At 35.5% G+C, this 17,879-nt stretch overlaps 1 protein-coding gene across 22 annotated transcripts in view; it reads right to left on the bottom strand.

The window, feature by feature from the left end:
• Positions 1–17,879, bottom strand: part of KHDRBS2 (KH RNA binding domain containing, signal transduction associated 2) — a 589,140-nt gene that overhangs the window by 218,499 nt on the left and 352,762 nt on the right. For all 22 annotated transcript variants that reach the window (XR_013383276.1, XR_013383278.1, XR_013383277.1 and 19 more), the window contains exons 5-6: positions 16,632–16,759; positions 10,594–10,792 (exon numbers count right to left, since the gene is read on the bottom strand). Coding sequence is in view for 4 of the 22 variants with exons in the window: in XM_077903521.1 (XP_077759647.1) it covers positions 10,594–10,792; positions 16,632–16,759 (327 nt within the window). In the remaining 18 variants the exon portion in view is untranslated. The remainder of the gene's footprint in view (positions 1–10,593; positions 10,793–16,631; positions 16,760–17,879) is intronic.

The raw sequence follows: 17,879 nt of genomic DNA, 5'->3' as shown, positions 1-17,879 counted from the left end.
CAAATGAAACACAGTAAGAGTAGGCTCGTGATATTACTTATTTTTATATTCTCATAATATTATATACATAAAATTAATAAGTTGGAACTTTATATTTTAGGCAATAGGAGGAGATTGATGTTTCTTAAAAGAGTGATATGATAAAGTCACCATTTTAGGAACACTAATCTGAGTTTAGCATTTGAAACAAAAGCAAAGAAAGAATTAAATATGGCTTTTATGTTTTGGGGGGCTCAACTAAACAGAAGTAGACAAATTGAGAGGAATTCTAACTTGGGAGGTATCGCTGAATGGTTTAGATGCATGGGTATAGGAAGAGAGGTACTGTTTGAATGGAAATAACTAGAAACTCGAACAAATAGGTCAATAGGGAGAGTCAGGGTTTAAGACAGCTTTAGAAATGAAAGCTGAAAATGTGGTGTTAGGAGAAAATATGGTGTTATTAGACCTGTAAGGAGCTTAGAATAGAAAAAAAAAGGGGAATACAGCTGGACAAAACCTGTTAGTTTGGGAAGAAATCTTATTGGAAATTGTTGTCTGGGAAGAAGAGGATTTGGTGGACTTATTTGGGCTGATTATTTGTTGCCTACTTTACAATGAAAATGATCATATTCTGTTGTCTAAATTTTAAGACTATATTATCTTATGTAGAAGAAAATCTTAAATGTGATCCAGGCATGAAATGAAATACATATTTTGTTTTATTGTATTTAAAGTTGATGTGTGTAATCCCATTCTGTAGTTTATTGCTTAAAATGCTTTAACTTTCTTTTGGCATGTAAAACAGAATAGACATGTTTGGCAAAAATCTGATTTCAAACAGAAGAATCAGTTTTGGCTTAATGGGTAAGTACTTATTTACCTACTAAATCCACAGAAATATCTCCTAAAACCTTTTCTTACCTCCTGGGTATGTTTTCTACATGACAGCATACTATCTTCTTATCTCCACAACTGTTATCTCTGTACAGCTGGACAGAGTTTTCAAAGGAAATAAGAGACCAGGAGAAATGGATACTGTTACATGATTTCTATAAATCTTGTTTCCAAAAAGGAGCTACTTTTAAATAAATAAAGGAAAATTAAATTCCTTCCTTTTGTTTATATTTTGCTCTTAGTTTCTTTGTGAATGTCAGTAACTAAAAAAATATATAAAATGCAAAGGATCTATACTTGTGTGTGCTCAGCCATATGCACATGTGTGTGTGTATGTGTGTGACTTCTAGAAGGTTTTCAGGTTTCTGATGAGGGAAAACACAATAACAAGAGAAATTTGGACCCCATTAACCTCACTGGTAGAATTGCTTAGGGTGAGTGTTCAAATATTTTCATATGTCATCCTCCTGACTGACTTCTTGTAAATTTTAGAAATGTTTGAACCTCAACATGGATGCCAGATGATTAGTTTAGTTAATTGGAAGATATATGAGAGACTTTGTTCATGATTTTCTGCTCTTTTTGTAATATCTATTAGAAAATGCATTGCAAGAAAAGTCAGGAAACCTACGACTGGCATTTTCAGGTGTGTGACTTTCATTCAGTCATTCATTCTCTGAACCTTAATTTTTCAACATCAAATAAAGTAATGTACTCAATAAAACTCTCTGTAATATACAAAAGCATATGATAGTCTTTTGCATTCAGGAGACTCTACATAAATGATGGAGTGAGGTAAGTGAGGTACATTAGATCATGTCTCACTCTTTTTACAGTTGTGGGACATATTGTCCTGGAAAGAGACTGTGATGAATTTCAGCATGATGACAGGCAGAGCACTGGGAATTCTGAAGTCACCAGTACCATCAGGTGTAATTGTAATCAGAAGAGGTTTTGGTGCAGTGCAACCATCTGGCCTGGACAAATGCTTCAATGGTTTGGCTAAGGAATCCTCCTAATCTCTAAGCTTAGTTGACTTAATTTGCCTATTTGCAAAAATCTGTTACAGTATATTTCTACTAGAATTTCACCAGTGTGGAAGTGGTACAACATTTAACAGCCAGGATAACTCAGGCCCCAACCAATCAGATCTGAAGTCTGCCCCAGCAGAATGGACACCAGCTGGTGCCCTATACTTGTGCAGACCAGATGACTATATCAGTGGTGGGTACCAGTTACTATTCCAGCTAGTTATTTATTATTCTGCAAAGGCATACATTTCAGCCATATTATTTAATAAAAAATATTGCTGTGTAACAGAAATTACAACATGGGTTGACATTACAGCAAAGGACTTTGGCTTTTATTTTCAAGTAGTTACATCTAGTATGCTATGAGGGAAAGAACAACAAGAATATTAAAAGCAAAATCTCTTTCATTTCCTATGACACACAGCCCCATGACTCATATTAAATGAGCTTGTTATTTTTAATTTTTTCTTATGCCAAGAATAGAAAAAAAAGGAAGATTTTGGACTTATTTGTGGAGGTTGAGAAGAAGAAAGAAAAGATCACCTGAGAGAACAAATTGCTCATCCTTTACATCCTAATCCTTCTCTCCAGCCCTCACACCAGCTGTGCCCAACCCTCTCCAGCTCTGTAACCATGGCAGTGGAAAATAGAGAACAGAACACTTTTAAAAAAGATTTATTTATTTGAGAGAGGGAGAGAGAACACAGAGGGAGAGGGAGCGGCAGACTCCCCACTGAGCAGGGAGCCTAATGTGGGGCTCAATCCCAGGACCCTGAGGCAGGACCTGAGCTGAAGGCAGATGTTTTAACGCACTGAATCACCCAGGGACCCTAGAAACAGATAACTTTATATGGGTGTTTATAGGTCAGACGTTCTAAGAATGAATGTAAATACATCAAGGGATAGGAAAAAATAAAAAGCCCCTTAGTGGCATATTCTCTACTTTGTTTCTAAGACATATAAGATAGAATTAATCCATATCATGGTTTCATATAAAGGGAAAGTACAGTTTCCCATCTCTAATAATGAAGAGATTTTGTCTTAATTCAAATGCTGAGGTTATTAAAAGTTATTGCAAAGAACATTTGTAGCTTCCCCAGTAGAAGCTTTTAACTCATAAGATACTTAGAAAATAATAACAAAGTTGCATGCGTGATGGGAAGATTTATCAGCTAAGATTTTCAAGTTAAAGGGGGGATTTACAAAGAAAGAGGGCCAAAATATGGACAAGGATCAGTCCTACATAACTATTCCTATTTGGCTTTCTGCAAAAGCCACTGGAAATCTAACTAGTTGGCAAGTTGTATTTAAGAGGTTTTGTTTGCCAGAAAATGTTAAGGGTGGTGTTGGCAAAAGACATAGAATATTGCTTTTTGACCAGCAAAAGAAAAATGATTTTAGGTTTCTTAGGTTTGATTTGTCATCCTGTATAAGGTTTTATTTTTTTTTTTTTTTTAGTGGGAACATAGTCATCAAAATCATAATCAACTCAGAAGAAAAAAAAGATATAAAAACTATCAATTTGTACCCAACATAGCCTCTTAACATATCTATAGAAAGAAATTAAGGCTCAGTTCACTTTTATTATGAATACTTAGGTCATGTGTCTGAAGCAAAGAGAAAATAATATGACCTAAAATACATTAATTATGTTAAAAACAAAAGAATGGTAGAACTCTGGAAGGCTGCAATGGCAGTTTTGGGGCATTTTTGCCACTGTTCTCTTTCCTATGTCTATAGCAGACACTGCAAAAACACTATAGCAGCAGAGCAGAGAGGAAACTTTAGAATACTTTATAACATTTCCCATCAGCTAGAAGTCATATCAAAAAGGCACACAGAGGAAACTTATTTTCATCCTTGTAAGTGTTACAAAAGACATTAGTCATCATGGCAATTATAAGGTACAGGTTTGGATACAATCCTAAGTGTTGTGGCCAATAGAAGAATCTGCATCTGTTCTAAAATGACTTAAAATCTAAAACATAATGCTAGAAGAAGGATGGTTTATTCAATCTTCAACTTCAGAAGGAAAATGCACACAATTTTAAAAGAACATCTTTTATTATTGGGAAATAATTTAATATTTTAATAGTCCTTAAATACCACTACCTTTTTATGGAGATTTAAACCACAGCAGTATTATGTCCATCTTACAGTTTCAAAAAATATTTCCTTACCCTCTCACATGTTTTAGTTAGTTTAAATATTAGTTACATTTCAAAAAAAAAAAAAACAAAAACAACCTACAGTGCATTCTGGTAAATTAGTCCCTACTAAGAGGATACTAGAACATGGAACTCAAACAAGAATGTTTAATGGAATACAAATATCTAATCTAAAATTTATTAGATGGGACTCTAATAAAAATCTCCCTTCGCTGGATGAAGGCTCTTGGCTATTATACAGAAAACCACCACACGTGGCTGTCCTCAAAATGCATTATGGATCAGGCTCATAATCTTTCCTTCCACAAAAATGGCACAAGAATTGATTTCAATTATCATTTAATACTTATTTCCCTCTCCTGTCAAAAAAATGTTCCATACACATGAAATTGAAGGTTGGCAGCCTGAACTCATTTATGGAAATTTTAAGGACTATTGATTTACCAGTGAATTTTCTAGTTCTCTCATTGTTACTGGAAGGATGCCTCAGAGTTGTAATCAGATGATAGGATGGGCTTGAATTTTGATAGGCTTAGTTAAGACTGATGGAAAGAAAAGCTTTGCAAAAATTTGTCAAAATGAATTTTATAAATTAGGTTAACATGATTGATTATACATGGCCAAATTGCTCATGTAGCATTGAACTGCCATTTCTTCTTGCTTTGTTGTATCCTCATACCCCATTTTGGTATCTGGGTATTAACTGTTGGGAAAAAAATAAAAAATTTAAAAATGACAATTTAAAAAAAAATAACTAGGTTTCTGTCTTTGCAAATGGGAAACTATTTTGTGTACCTGAGGGTTTTGTTTTTGTTCTTTATGCTACACCAACATATACACTACAAATAAGTGTTTATTTAAGCAAATACTTATGTTATCAGTATGCTTTTATAGAATGTAATGGTCTGATGGATACTTCTGGAAATTGTGTGTATTTATCTGCACATTTATTTCTCCCATGCAACCTTTGTTTAAAGGATAGCATCTCCACAAGGAATAGCATACTTATCAGCAGCACCCTAGCTGAGCACAGCAGAATAGACTTTCAGTACCAGATAGAAACTAAGTTACACAATTTTTTTTTCTTTAAATAATACCCCACTCCACTCTTGTAGCTCTACATATATCATCCACTTTCCTCATAAATGTTGCCATTGTTTTCTTCTCTGGGGGACAGACCAAGAGTTTGTGGGTCTTAAAGATACACAATTTTGCATTCTATCTTTTTTTAAAAAGTCACAAAACCATAACTATATATTAGACATGAAAATGAATATTTATTTTGAATGACAAAAGCAATCACGACTAATTGCAAAATTCTAAAAACTGAAAATACAAACATCACAAAACCCAGAAAGCACTACAGTATTTTTATTAACTAGCTGCCTAATACACTCCTGGATTATTTTTCCTATTTTTGAAAGCATAGTCTTTGATCACCTTTACTATGACAATGACTTTATAATATTTTTGGTAGGGAGAAGAAATTCAGTTGTTTTCCTCTCCTCTAGCATGGTTGACAGAGAAACATCTGTTATTATCAGTAGTTTTGAAAGTTTCCTTCAGTTTCACAACTCATTAGGGGGTTACGTTCTAGACTATGAGGATTACTGTCAACTCTGGGGAAGCCTCTATCACATTTCTCTCAGATCTGTCATCATGATCTGGAGGATATGGAAGAGTTTTTGACAGAACATTTCTAGCCACAGACAATTCAAATTGTGTTTCTCCACCACTGACCACATGTTTTCAGCACTAGTGTTGTAGTTCCTAGGTTAAGTAACAGACCTGCGTCCATGAGAATTTGTGTCATGATATTAGGTGAGATGGGACAGAGTATTCCTGGAGTCATTTCTATAACAGAACATTAGCAATAGCTAAACATACAAATGAAACATCTTACTAAACTCAAGGCGAGTGATTTCACCAATAGCCTTGTCTGCTTACACTGCCAGACCCAAAGGGAAGTGTGACAGGTACAGAAGTGATCTCGATTGTTAGCAGGTGAAGGACCTTATCTCTGCAACTGAGAGACATGGCCCTGTGAGCCCATGTAAAAGCCTTGGAAAGGAGTTTCTCTAGCTTCAAAGTCCATTCTCCACTGCCTGCCCCTCCCTGTTACAGCCCCCACTCCTGTTGTACTCTTATCCCTCATACAGGCATACTTTTGTGTGAGTCTTGCCTGGTTTTTCCTGTTCCTTTCACATCTGCTTGTCACAAACCCTACTGTTTCCATTTTCAGTGTTATCTTTAACCTTGATACTTTCAATCCCATTCCTATGCTTACATAAGTCAGGTCCACATCTCAGGAAGCCTCGCTGCTGTTTATTCTTTAAATCGTCTCTCTTTTCTTTACTCTGTCCTCAAACTCACGCTAATAGTTAAGAATGATAAAATTCCTCCAAATCTTTATCTTCTGCTCAAAAATCTTCAGGTAGCCTTTAATTAGTCAGTAACATTAGAACCTCAGCCTCTGAGGTCGTCTGGAACCTATATTATGTCCACTGCTATCTTAAATGAACTCTATTTCCCCAAATTGTTCTCCCAGATTCTTTAGATTTCCTCTGAAAGGTCCCTCTTCTTGTTTTCCCCCTTTTTATTCCTTTCTGCATGGAGCTTTCTATCTCTACTCGCTACTTGTCAAATTTGTACTTACTCATCTTAGTTTGCTGTTGCTATCTTCCTTGCCCTCTTAGAGGTTTTCTAAAATGTCCATTGCCATGGTGATAATTCTCTCTAAAGCAGGTGTCATCTCTATTTGACACCTAATATATGCTGTGTTGTACTTTCATTCATTTAATACTTATATAAAACATGTATTTATGTTCCTGAGTGTGCACAGGTATAGCATCATCCCAACAGTATCGTAAGTAGGTTCCGTTCCATTGCTATCACTAAGCACTTTACTTAGAACTGCAAAGATCAAATAAATTTAACAAATACTTTCTTCCTTGAGGATGTTTAAATCTTGTGAGAGAAGATGAGAGCAAAACTTACTTCTAATAGAATAAGAGTCCTATACAGCAATTACATAGTCTTTGTTAATTGCTAGACTGTCTCTTCCACTAGATGGCATGCTTTTGAGAGTAGAGGCCATGGCTCTTTTACTACAGTTTTTCTATTTCTAGCATCTAGTTTCTGGAGATATTGAGTTTTCCATAGTTGGAGATGGTCCTGTAGAGGCTGGCTACAGGGGAATACAAACACTGACAAGGGATCTGGATGGAAGGTAGGAAGTACAAATGGTCTGTATCCCTGCATGTGAGTTTTCGGTGAGGCAAGTACTTTGTAGGGTATCTTCTGATGACAAAGGCACAGCGGTCTGGAGACCAAAAACCATATGCAAGACTCAATTTCAAGCTTTAGTGTCCTCATATACTAGAATACCTCATCAATAACTGGTTGTCATGTTATTGTGAGATTAAGTGAATTAATATAGTGACTGGAACCAGGTAGCCATTCAGAAGTTTATGTTTTGGTTTACTTTCTCTTAACATATTTCCATTGATTGAGCTGATCAGCTTCCTATTTTGTTATATGGGAGATATTTTGAACTCTATTCTTCAATTCCCTAAATCTACTTCAATCATGATGATGGATCTGTAAAATTTAAACGTACCTCTTAGTAGAAAGTCAGTGAGAAGAAACTTTAAAATACTTACAGTCTGGATTAGAAAGTGTAACAATTAAAGAGAAATTCACACTTTTAAGACTTTGCTAACACTAATGATGGTTTTAAACAGCAATCTCATTTACTGCAAGCTTTTGCTTGTCAGGCAAGCTGCAAAGAATGGATATGATTACCTATATACATTCTGTGTGGTCAGAAATTTAATGCTGGGACCCAGCAGGAGAGAAAGAAAAGTCTGAAAAGAGAATTGGCTCATAGTGTCATTTATAATAAAGGGAACCTTTTCTAAGAAATTTTGTCTGAAAGTTAAGAACTCTTTTGAGATTTTCACTGTCAACTCAGCATGGTGCTATTATTTTGTTACTGAGACACTTAAACTTTTGTTTTTCTTACCCCTTACAGAGGAATCAATAGTTTAAAATTAGAGCAGAGAGTAGCGGCTTGAGTGTTAATCTCAAGTGTTGAGCTTGGTACTGAACTTGAGTATTGAGCTTGGTATTGAGATGGCAAAGATTGCTGTCAGTAGCTTATCGGTCATGTATTAAACTCTGTACATATTCATTGTTTACAGGGAAAAATTAAATATGACATATGACAGGTTTTAATAAAACATGGCATAAAAGGGTTTTTCATGCTCGCTGTTTCCTTTACCAAGGATGATTTTTATGGAGGCAGCCTCTTAGCCTGGCCCTTTGCTTCACTGGGCATTTGTTCAAGTCTTCCCTGCAGAGCACCTCCCCTAACAGCTCCTGTGAGGGTAGCGCCCTCCCTCCACCTCTCGCCAGAACAGTTCTCTGTGCCTGGCATTACTTCATTCATTTACCAATATATGTTTGGTTTTTGTCTCCTCCCAATGACACGTACACTTTATGAAAGCAGATATTTGGTCTGTTTTAGTCACAGCTACCTCTCCAGGACCTTCACAACCGTGCCTGAAACAAGAGCAAGGCTCGTGAAATGACTGAGTGAATGAATCAAAGGGACCAGAATCTTTAAAATCTAAGTTAAAAATTCAGATTATATGGCTTTACATATTTTCTTTTACTTACTCTAAGAACTACCCTCCTCCGAGGTCCCCCTTCAGAATATAATCTTCCTCACTTGTGTTTCTATAAACCCTTTTAAGTTTTTGTACCTTACTGTTTGGCCTGCCTTCCAGTGATTTATCCAACTCTAAGTTGGAATGCACATGAAAGGCCACAGTGTTTCCTTAGCTACACCCAAGCCTACAATGTTTTGCCAATCTTATTCTCTTTCACATTACCTTACATGCCAGGTAAAATTTCTGACAAATAACAATGTTGACCACTATAACCTAAAAAGGTTTTCTCTCTCTTTTAATTTTTGAAATAAAGATCTGATTGCTTAAACTTCTATTTGGAAGATACAAACACATCATAGTAACAATGTACCTAAATAAGGATGGCAGAGCCAAAAGGTTTCTCAGTGACTAAAAAAAAAAAAAAAAAAAAAAAAAACCCATCACTCCTGTTGTGGATTTTTAATTGATCCATTTAACAAGTACTTATTTTATATATACTATGTCTTAGGAAATATATAGCAGAATCAAGACTAGGCTCTGTGTTTCCTGACCTCCGGTCTTATTTACATGGTAGGATATATTTTCAGTTTCTAATTTTGCGATATTAAGATTGTCTAAAGATTTTAAATATTGATACCCGATACTGTATAAAATATAGTTTTTTGGTATAAAAGATACTCTAGATGAACACATTTCCCCTTTTCCCATAGAAATGGATTTCTAAACTTAATTTTTCTTTATTCTTGCTAATATTAGTCAATGTTCTGTACTAAGCAGTAACGTTATTCCCAAATACTAATATACTTTATGCACTAATACATTCTTAGTGATATCTATTAATCATGGTCACTTTATTTTGGGGTAAGTTTTACTTGGTTATTAACCAGTGCATTAAACATTTATGTGTTTTGAGTGCCTAGGATGTGACAGTAACTGTCCTTAAAGAGTTTATGTTTAATAAGTGACTATTCACAAAGGGCATTTAAGAAGACAGCCTGTCTGTGAATGGTTGAATGAAATAAACACCTAGACTAGGGATGAGCCAGGTAGAAAGGTTAAAGGCAACATGAATCTGTTTCATAGGATGATTGGCTTCTATCAATTCACTTTAACATTTATAGTAGATTCACTATGGTTATGCTAGTGAATAGGAAACTGTCCCTTTATATAATTTTCACAATATTCCAGTCATGGGGGACTTGAATACAATGTAACCAGTAGAATATCAAGGACCTGGATGAAAGGCCAAAGAGTGTATCAAGTGACACAGTGTTTGGGAAGGGAGGGGGAGGCATATAGACACTGTGTTTCTTCTGCTTATTCTATATTTTTTTAATTCTTCATATCTTCCAATCCCATATGTTTCATATGGTGAAAGAGAGAGCAAGGATATTTAAATGAAAGACCAGTCACATGGTCTTACATTCTTATCAAATGATGTTTATGATATAATCCATTATATCTGTCAAATACTTCTGAGTGAGTTTTATGCTCATCTTTAACATGTCCCGAAAGAAACTTCTGAATATTTGACAATTTATATTATATTCATAATTATTTCCATTTTGAGATTGACCTCCTAAGGAATAAGAAAATCTCAGGACAGTTTGATTCTTAAAATGCAAACTATTTATCTGGTACCAATAATCATGGCACCTGTAAAATAGAAGGTTTTTTCAAAATGTTCTTGTTTAAAGGCACTGCTTAAATTCTGTTGCATATGACATTTGTTTTCTTCAACAAACATCATCTGCTACATTCATGATATATGAATGTCTTTGAGAGACAGCCTGGAACCCAATCAAATGAACACTTCCCAACAACTGATTTTTCAAGGGTACTTACATATTCTTCATAAGCTTCGTGGGCTGGAGGAGGAGGTGCCCTATATCCCGGTACTGTTGGTGCCCCTCGGGCTCGTGGGGTAGGGACACCTCTTGCTACAGGGGGCACTGGAAGAGCTCCACGAGCCACAGTAGTCCCTCGAGGGGTGAGTACACCTCGTCCAAGTGGTGGGGGAGGAGGAATGGCACCTCCACGGCCCCTAGGAGAAACAGGTATGTACAGATGAGAAACCAGTGATGGGAGACAGAAACTAACACAGAGTTCTCATCTTACCTCCATATGATGGGAAGAAAACCAAATTTATTTGTATACACAAGTGTCTGTGTGCATGTGTATGTAATTGTTTCTTTCATATATAAAGTATTTTGACCTCTACCACAAAATAAATTTTGTAAACGATGGCTATGACTTACTCATAATGAAAATCATGTAAAATATTTTAATATAAGATGAAAAAAAAAAAAAACAAACACAAACCAATCCACTCTCATTTTTTCCAGATTTGCCAAGAAGACCCAAATCAGAGCTTCAGCTATCATATAAGTATTCCCTGCTTTCGGTATTCCCTGCTTTTCAAAAGTTCACTTTATGCCAACTTTGCCTTTTAGCACCTGTTTTCACTAACTGAAAGAAATCAGATATCTACTTTTATGAAAAAAAGATGAAAAGCAAAAGTAACATTCAGCATTTGTTTTGTAGCAAGCCATTATAGGGGCAGGGTGCTCCCGGAGCAGCCAGAGTGGCCCCACCAAGCTCCTTCCCTGGGAACTACACTCAGCATCTCAGCATCAAGCCACCAGAGCTTTGAACTATGTGAACATCTGTGCTTTATCTCCATTTATTTTGTGCATCCATTAGTAAGATGTGTCCTGAGGTACCAGAAAAGCCTGAGAGGTTATTTTTCTGGGGTCTGGGAACACTCAAAAAATTTCCATATGAATTAATGGTAACTGCTTCTTTGCTTTATGCCATTTCAGCTTATGAAAGGTCTCATAGGCATGTTCTACTTTCGGATGGCAAGGGAAACTTGTATGACTCACTGGACCATCTATGAAACTGAACTGCTGAATGTCAATGTCTCCTCCATGCTGGAGGTTATTGACAGCGATGTGCAATGTTGTATTTACAAAAAAAAAAAATCTGTCTGCACTTTCATCCTTAATAAAATGTGTGACTCTAAGCATGGTGATATCATTCTGCTCATTCTAGTAGCTTAAGCTGGAGGTCATTGAAATCACAACTCATTGTCTCTGATTTGTTATCATTCATACAACCTCCTGAACTGGTACAGTTACTAATGTAATTTATTTTCCTATGGCAACTATAGTGTTAGTGAAATACATCAGGATTCTGCAATAAAAGAATAGATTGAATGCTCTGTACTACGGTGCTTGACACAAAAGTAACTTGTATTAAAAGCCTAAGATCAAATGGTTGCAGCCAACTTTTATGGTTTTCCAAGGCCTTTGGAAAGGTTGAGTGTTTGAAGTCTTTGGGCAAAAGCATGGTTATTTCACTTTTTATTATGTCTGAAAGGCTGGCCTCCAGAAAGTACTGCTTTCAGCAGGAACACTAAAGCTTTGGAAAAAAATGATGATCATTGGGATGTCAACAATCACACTGTTTGGCTGTGCCCACAGATGGGGGATATAGGTTATGCTTTCTGCTATGAATAGCAGTCAGCTGGCTCTTTCTTGCTTGCAGAAAATGAGCTTTTGTGAGCGAACAGTAAGAATGTTGGTAGAGCTTTTAAAAGTTTTAAATAGATTATAGAGCTGATGAATAGAGAAATTATCAGAGAACTTATTGTAAGTCTAATGTACAGAGAATGCTCTCCTGGATTGGGGAAGGTGAAATACAAAAGACCCAGAAGGCCCAGTGTCCACTTCAAATATAACAATAGCTGAGAATACGCTATACTATATTATCATGATAATAAAAACACATCTGTGAAAAGGATGTAAAGACTAATTTTACCTTCACTGGGCCTCCAAGCTCCAAACTAATTCTATCGGTTTTCTCTTAAGTAGGGTGAGCATATGTCCAGGTTTGCCCAGAATAGGTCTGATTTACAACTGTTGTCCTAGCTTCTTGTTCAGTTTAGCATTTTAACACTCTCATAAGTGTCCAGGTGTGGGTAGTAAATTATATGTCACCCTGCTTTACAATACATTCACAAGTCCTGTCTATCCCACTGAATAGTCACAGGTAGTATAACTCCCTGGGCTTAAGGTGGATTTTTTTTTTCCTAATGGGTAAAATCAGATCTCTAAATTTATAACAGTTCTTCCTGCTTTAAAATTATATGATGCTAAGGGTGCCTGGGTGGCTTGGTCGAATGAGTGTCGACTCTTGATTTCGGCTCAGGTCATGATCTAAGGGTTGCAAGATTGAGCCCTATGTGGGTCTTTGTGCTCAGAGGAGTCTGCTTGAGATTCTTTCTCTCCCCCTGCTCCCTCTCCCCGCTTGCTCTCTCTCCTTCACCTAAAAATATTTTTTTGAATTATGTAATGCAACATCAAATCTAATTTCTCATCCTATTCCTCCATCAGTTGTGTCCCAGACACAGCCCTAGCAAACTTGTCTCTTGAATCTGACTCATCACCTCCTATACACTGTGTTCTTTCCTCGGAATTTTAATCTCACATCTCTCTTCTCCAATTCAACTGAAGTTTCACATCACTTATTTTAGGATATTGTCCCTGGCTGAATCTACACTACAGTATTCTTCATTTTTCTAACTAAGTTTTCCATCCTTAATTCTCCACCTCCTACTCATTCCTGAACTGAGTGCAATCTAGTTATTGCCTCCCCACTTTGCTGAAAATACTCTTGACTGAGATTGCCAGTAACCTACCAGTTTCCAAATCCACTGGATTCATTTACAGCCTCTATTCTACTGAACTTATTATTATCAGTGTGGATTGATTACTAGCTGGAAATGGCTTCTTTGGACCCTTGCATTCTCTAATGTTAATGATGACTATTACCTGTTTCCTTCCTAACACATGTCATATCCTAAATTATATGCCTTATATCAGGGGTTCCTTAATTTGTCCACATGTTAGAATTTCATGAAGACTTTGAGAAATTCTAAATTACAGACCACACCCCAGGCCAATTACATCACAATCTCTAATGGCTGGAAGTTCTCAGTGATTCCAGTGTGCAGACCAATTTGGGAACCACTGCCTTCTATGTATCATCTAATTGAAAGTTCTTGACAACATTGTTATGTAGCTATTTCTGAGATACTTTAAAGGTTGAGTACCAAGTCACAGAAAGTACAAGTCACCTGATCGAGATCACATTAGCAATCCACTGGCTTTGGATTAATAGGAATAATGATATTCTTTGTGTAACTTGGTTCTCCACCTGATCTTAGTTGATGATGTCATTAATCTCTACCTAGGCTAGACATCGGAGAGTTTTCCTTGTCATGGGCTGTTCTTTCTTCTCCAACATCTAATTGGACACTAATCCCTATAAATTCTAATCTCTTACCCAGTCCTATATCTCTTTAGTCCAAGGAGTGTTCATTTCTGTCTTGGATAATGGGCTTCTTCTTACTGGCTTCTCTGCCATAAGTCAGTGTCTTTCTGTCTGTCTCTCTTTGATTGTTCTAATTCTCCTCTATCACAACAATGACTGAGTAGTAGTCTTTCTTAGAAACAGGTATGATTACTCCTTTCTTTCACAAACTCCATTAGTTCTATTACTAATTCTCATTGTAGTAAACAAAAACTTTTAAAATCTGCCCCTAATGTTTTATTTTCTACAGTTTGCTCGTAATATATAGTGGTGATGTTGTGTCAGAGATGTCAAATATCCTAATTTTTCAATTATGTACTACAAATTATTATAATATATAGATGTAATGCCTAGTTCTCTTATATGCATAATTATTTGAAAATTAGTTTTTATAGATATATTCATTGAAATGTAAATTGATTTAATTAAATACATTTTCAACAAATTATTATAGAAATTTTCAAGTATTCCAGGCACCATTCTTTTTGAATATTTGTAATTGAATGACTTAACAAAGTCATAATTTTGTAAGTATGTACAAATTAGCATACAGTAACTCATGTTTTCAAGAGCTTCCTAATCAATATGATTTGCTGTTTGGTAAGACTGTTTCCCTATTCTTTTTTAATTGTAGATACTTTCCATCATGTGGTTTGATATAGAAGACAACAGAATTCTGGTCTATTTCCTTTCATTAATGTTAAACATTAATGATATCAATATAGTATTGAAGCAAGGTTTAAATTTTAATATTAATTTTATCTTCTTTTTCCATATGGAGTATCAGATTTGTGTATTTGGGATATTAAAAAGCAAAACTTTCAAACAAATCTTTCTTCTAATATATTTAATAATCTAGAATACAATGCACTATGGTTTATTAAACTAATATTTTAGAGTGAAATCTTACTGAAATTGAAATCTTATATAGTCCACTCAAATATGCTAATATAATATTACATTAAGGAAAATCAGTAATAAAACAAAATCTATTAATATGTTTTTATAATCTCAAAAGCAAGTTAAATGGATTATTTTTTTAAATGGTCTCTATTTCAAGGAATATAGGAGAGAAAAATTTGTCCTCTCTCTGTAGACTTTCTAAATATATATTAGGTTATACCATATAAAACTGCCAAATTTGGCATTTTGGAAATTACAAAAGTGACAATATCATTATTTAAGGCAGATGATTTAATCAAATTAGGATGACCTGCAATGATATCATTTCACAACCCATCATGATGAGGTTAGAAATGTACAAGGTTTTATAAAAGACTGATTTCGTAAGAAGTATGCCCATAAAAACAGTTATGTCACATTAAATTTTAGCTATAAAAATATTCTTAATTAGCATTAGAGAGTTATTTTCATCTTTAGAGACAAAAATGTAATAATAAGCTCTAGAAGATTTTAAGAAGTTTTCCTTTAGTCAAATGTAATTTTCAGAATTGCCACATTTTATTTTTAAATAACTATTGCCTTATTTTAATTGGATATTTATCATTTTTAATTTTTTTCTGATTAACTGAAAAATGCAGGTATTTATGGTTCAAATGTTAAAATTGATTTTTTTATACTGGTGGTTTACAAAATTTGAGGCAAATTTGATTTCTATGCAAGGTATGAAATAATATTCTAGATCTATGTCCTTTAGAGATTTGAAGACCAGCTCTAATAAGGTAGAGAGAATGACTGAATTACACAGTCAATGTGTGAAGGCTCTGAGTATTTTTTACTTTACCTCTTCACAAACCAATGCTTTCTATTGAAAGCTTGACTAATTCAGAATCATACAAAACAAATTCTGATGCAGAAAGATTCCAATTTTTTTGTGAAGTGAATAATATCAAATAAAATCTTCTCCATTGACCAAGGACATTGCAAAGTCAAAAATACCTGAACTTTACTCTTACCATTAGTCATACAAGAAGTGTGCTTCTGGCTTTCTCGACTGGTGGTGTACATATTATCTACTCATATATCTAAATGACCTTCTATCTAGCTAATCATCATCTATTTCTCTACTACCTGGAAAGACTACAATTCAAGGGCACAGACAAATTTTTAACTTTCTCTTCATGCAAGGTCATCCTGGCTCAAAAAAAGGCAAATAATTATATATCATCTGCATGCTCTAAACCTGAGAACAGAACCACAAAGATGTCTCAGTATGCCCTCTTATTTTCATAGGATAGTTGTTAAGGGCTCGGCTCTACCTGTGAATTCTAGAGTCAGAATGCTTATGTAACCCTGGGCAAATTCTTGACACCTTTGTGAACCCCAATTTGTCACCTGTGAATAATACTTAACCCTAGTATGGAAGACTCTATGAGTTAATTTATGAAAGTGCTTATGTGTTATGTAAGCATTCATTGTCATTATTTTTGTCATGGTGGCTGTTGTTGATTTGTTTATTCCTAGCTGGGCCCATAGCACAGAGCGAGTCGGCAAAGGCTTGCCATCCTTGTTTGCTGTTAATTTATTTCAAGTAAGAGCTAATATACCTGGAAGGGGTTGTGGGAGCTATTCTGATCCCTCTGCCTCTAATACCTCTGCCACGACCAGAGTCCTCTGAGCCATTTAAGTAAGATAATTCACGTAGCTGTTCCTGACGAATTTCATCATTGTAGTCCTAGGGAAACAAAAACAAAAAACATGACCTGATGAGTTAAAATGGGGCATGGGGGTCCTTAGAGATGAACAAATCACAATATGAAAGGACATTTTTCATCTGTTTTTTGGAGCCCTGTCTGTGAAAATCTAAAATGATGTAAAAGTGTATATACTTTAAATTCCTATTTTTATATAGAGAAATTGAAGTTGTTTCTATTATCAAGGAAGTACTCGGCAGGAAATCAGATGAAATGTGCTGGGATATCACTTGATGTATTAGCCAGGAAAGGAAAGAGAGCAATACAGAACAAAACTGTGGTATAGGGATCCCTGGGTGGCGCAGCGGTTTAGCGCCTGCCTTTGGCCCAGGGCCGATCCTGGAGTTCTGGGATCGAGTCCCACGTCAGGCTCCCGGCATGGAGCCTGCTTCTCCCTCTGCCTGTGTCTCTGCCTCTCTCTCTATGTCTATCATGAATAAATAAATAAATAAATCTTAAAAAAAAACTGTGGTATATACCTAAGTAATGAGTAACTTAAAGATTATTGAAAAACAACTCTACAGGGTTGATATGTGTAAATTGTGAATGACTGCATGATACTCAAATAGCTCCTGATGCATAAACCAAAAGAGGGGTAATCTCAAGGCTCAAAATAGACACCATGAAAACCATAAAGAAAGGCAGATAACGCAGCACAGTTTCAGACAACTGAGAAGCTGTGCAATCCAACCAAACAACTTAATGGGCAATATTGAAAAATAAGGAATGTTTGGTGTCCTAGCATAGGGATGATGGAAGGATAGCCACAGCAAAATTTCACAGTAAGAACCAAAGATTTAGTCAAAGTCAAAGGGACTTTCTTTATTTTTCATCAGTGTGGAAATATATCAATGGGACCAAAGAATGGATTGGAGTCACTAAGGATGAATACTCTTTAAAAAACAAATATCAGTTTTACCTGTTTTTCCTTTCATTAATACACAAACACACACACACACACACACACACACACACACACACACACACCTGCCTGAAAACTACAACACTGAATAATCGGTTAAATTATTTTTCAGTAAACATATGTTTAAGTGAAATCAATGTAGTGGATTTGCTAGTGCTGGAGAGGGGACTAGAAGTGGA

This window comes from Canis aureus, chromosome 7 (genome assembly GCF_053574225.1).
Source record: "Canis aureus isolate CA01 chromosome 7, VMU_Caureus_v.1.0, whole genome shotgun sequence".
NCBI classification, from domain to species: domain Eukaryota; kingdom Metazoa; phylum Chordata; class Mammalia; order Carnivora; family Canidae; genus Canis; species Canis aureus.
Note: the sequence above shows the minus strand (reverse complement) of the source record. Positions and strands in the feature narration are given on the sequence as shown.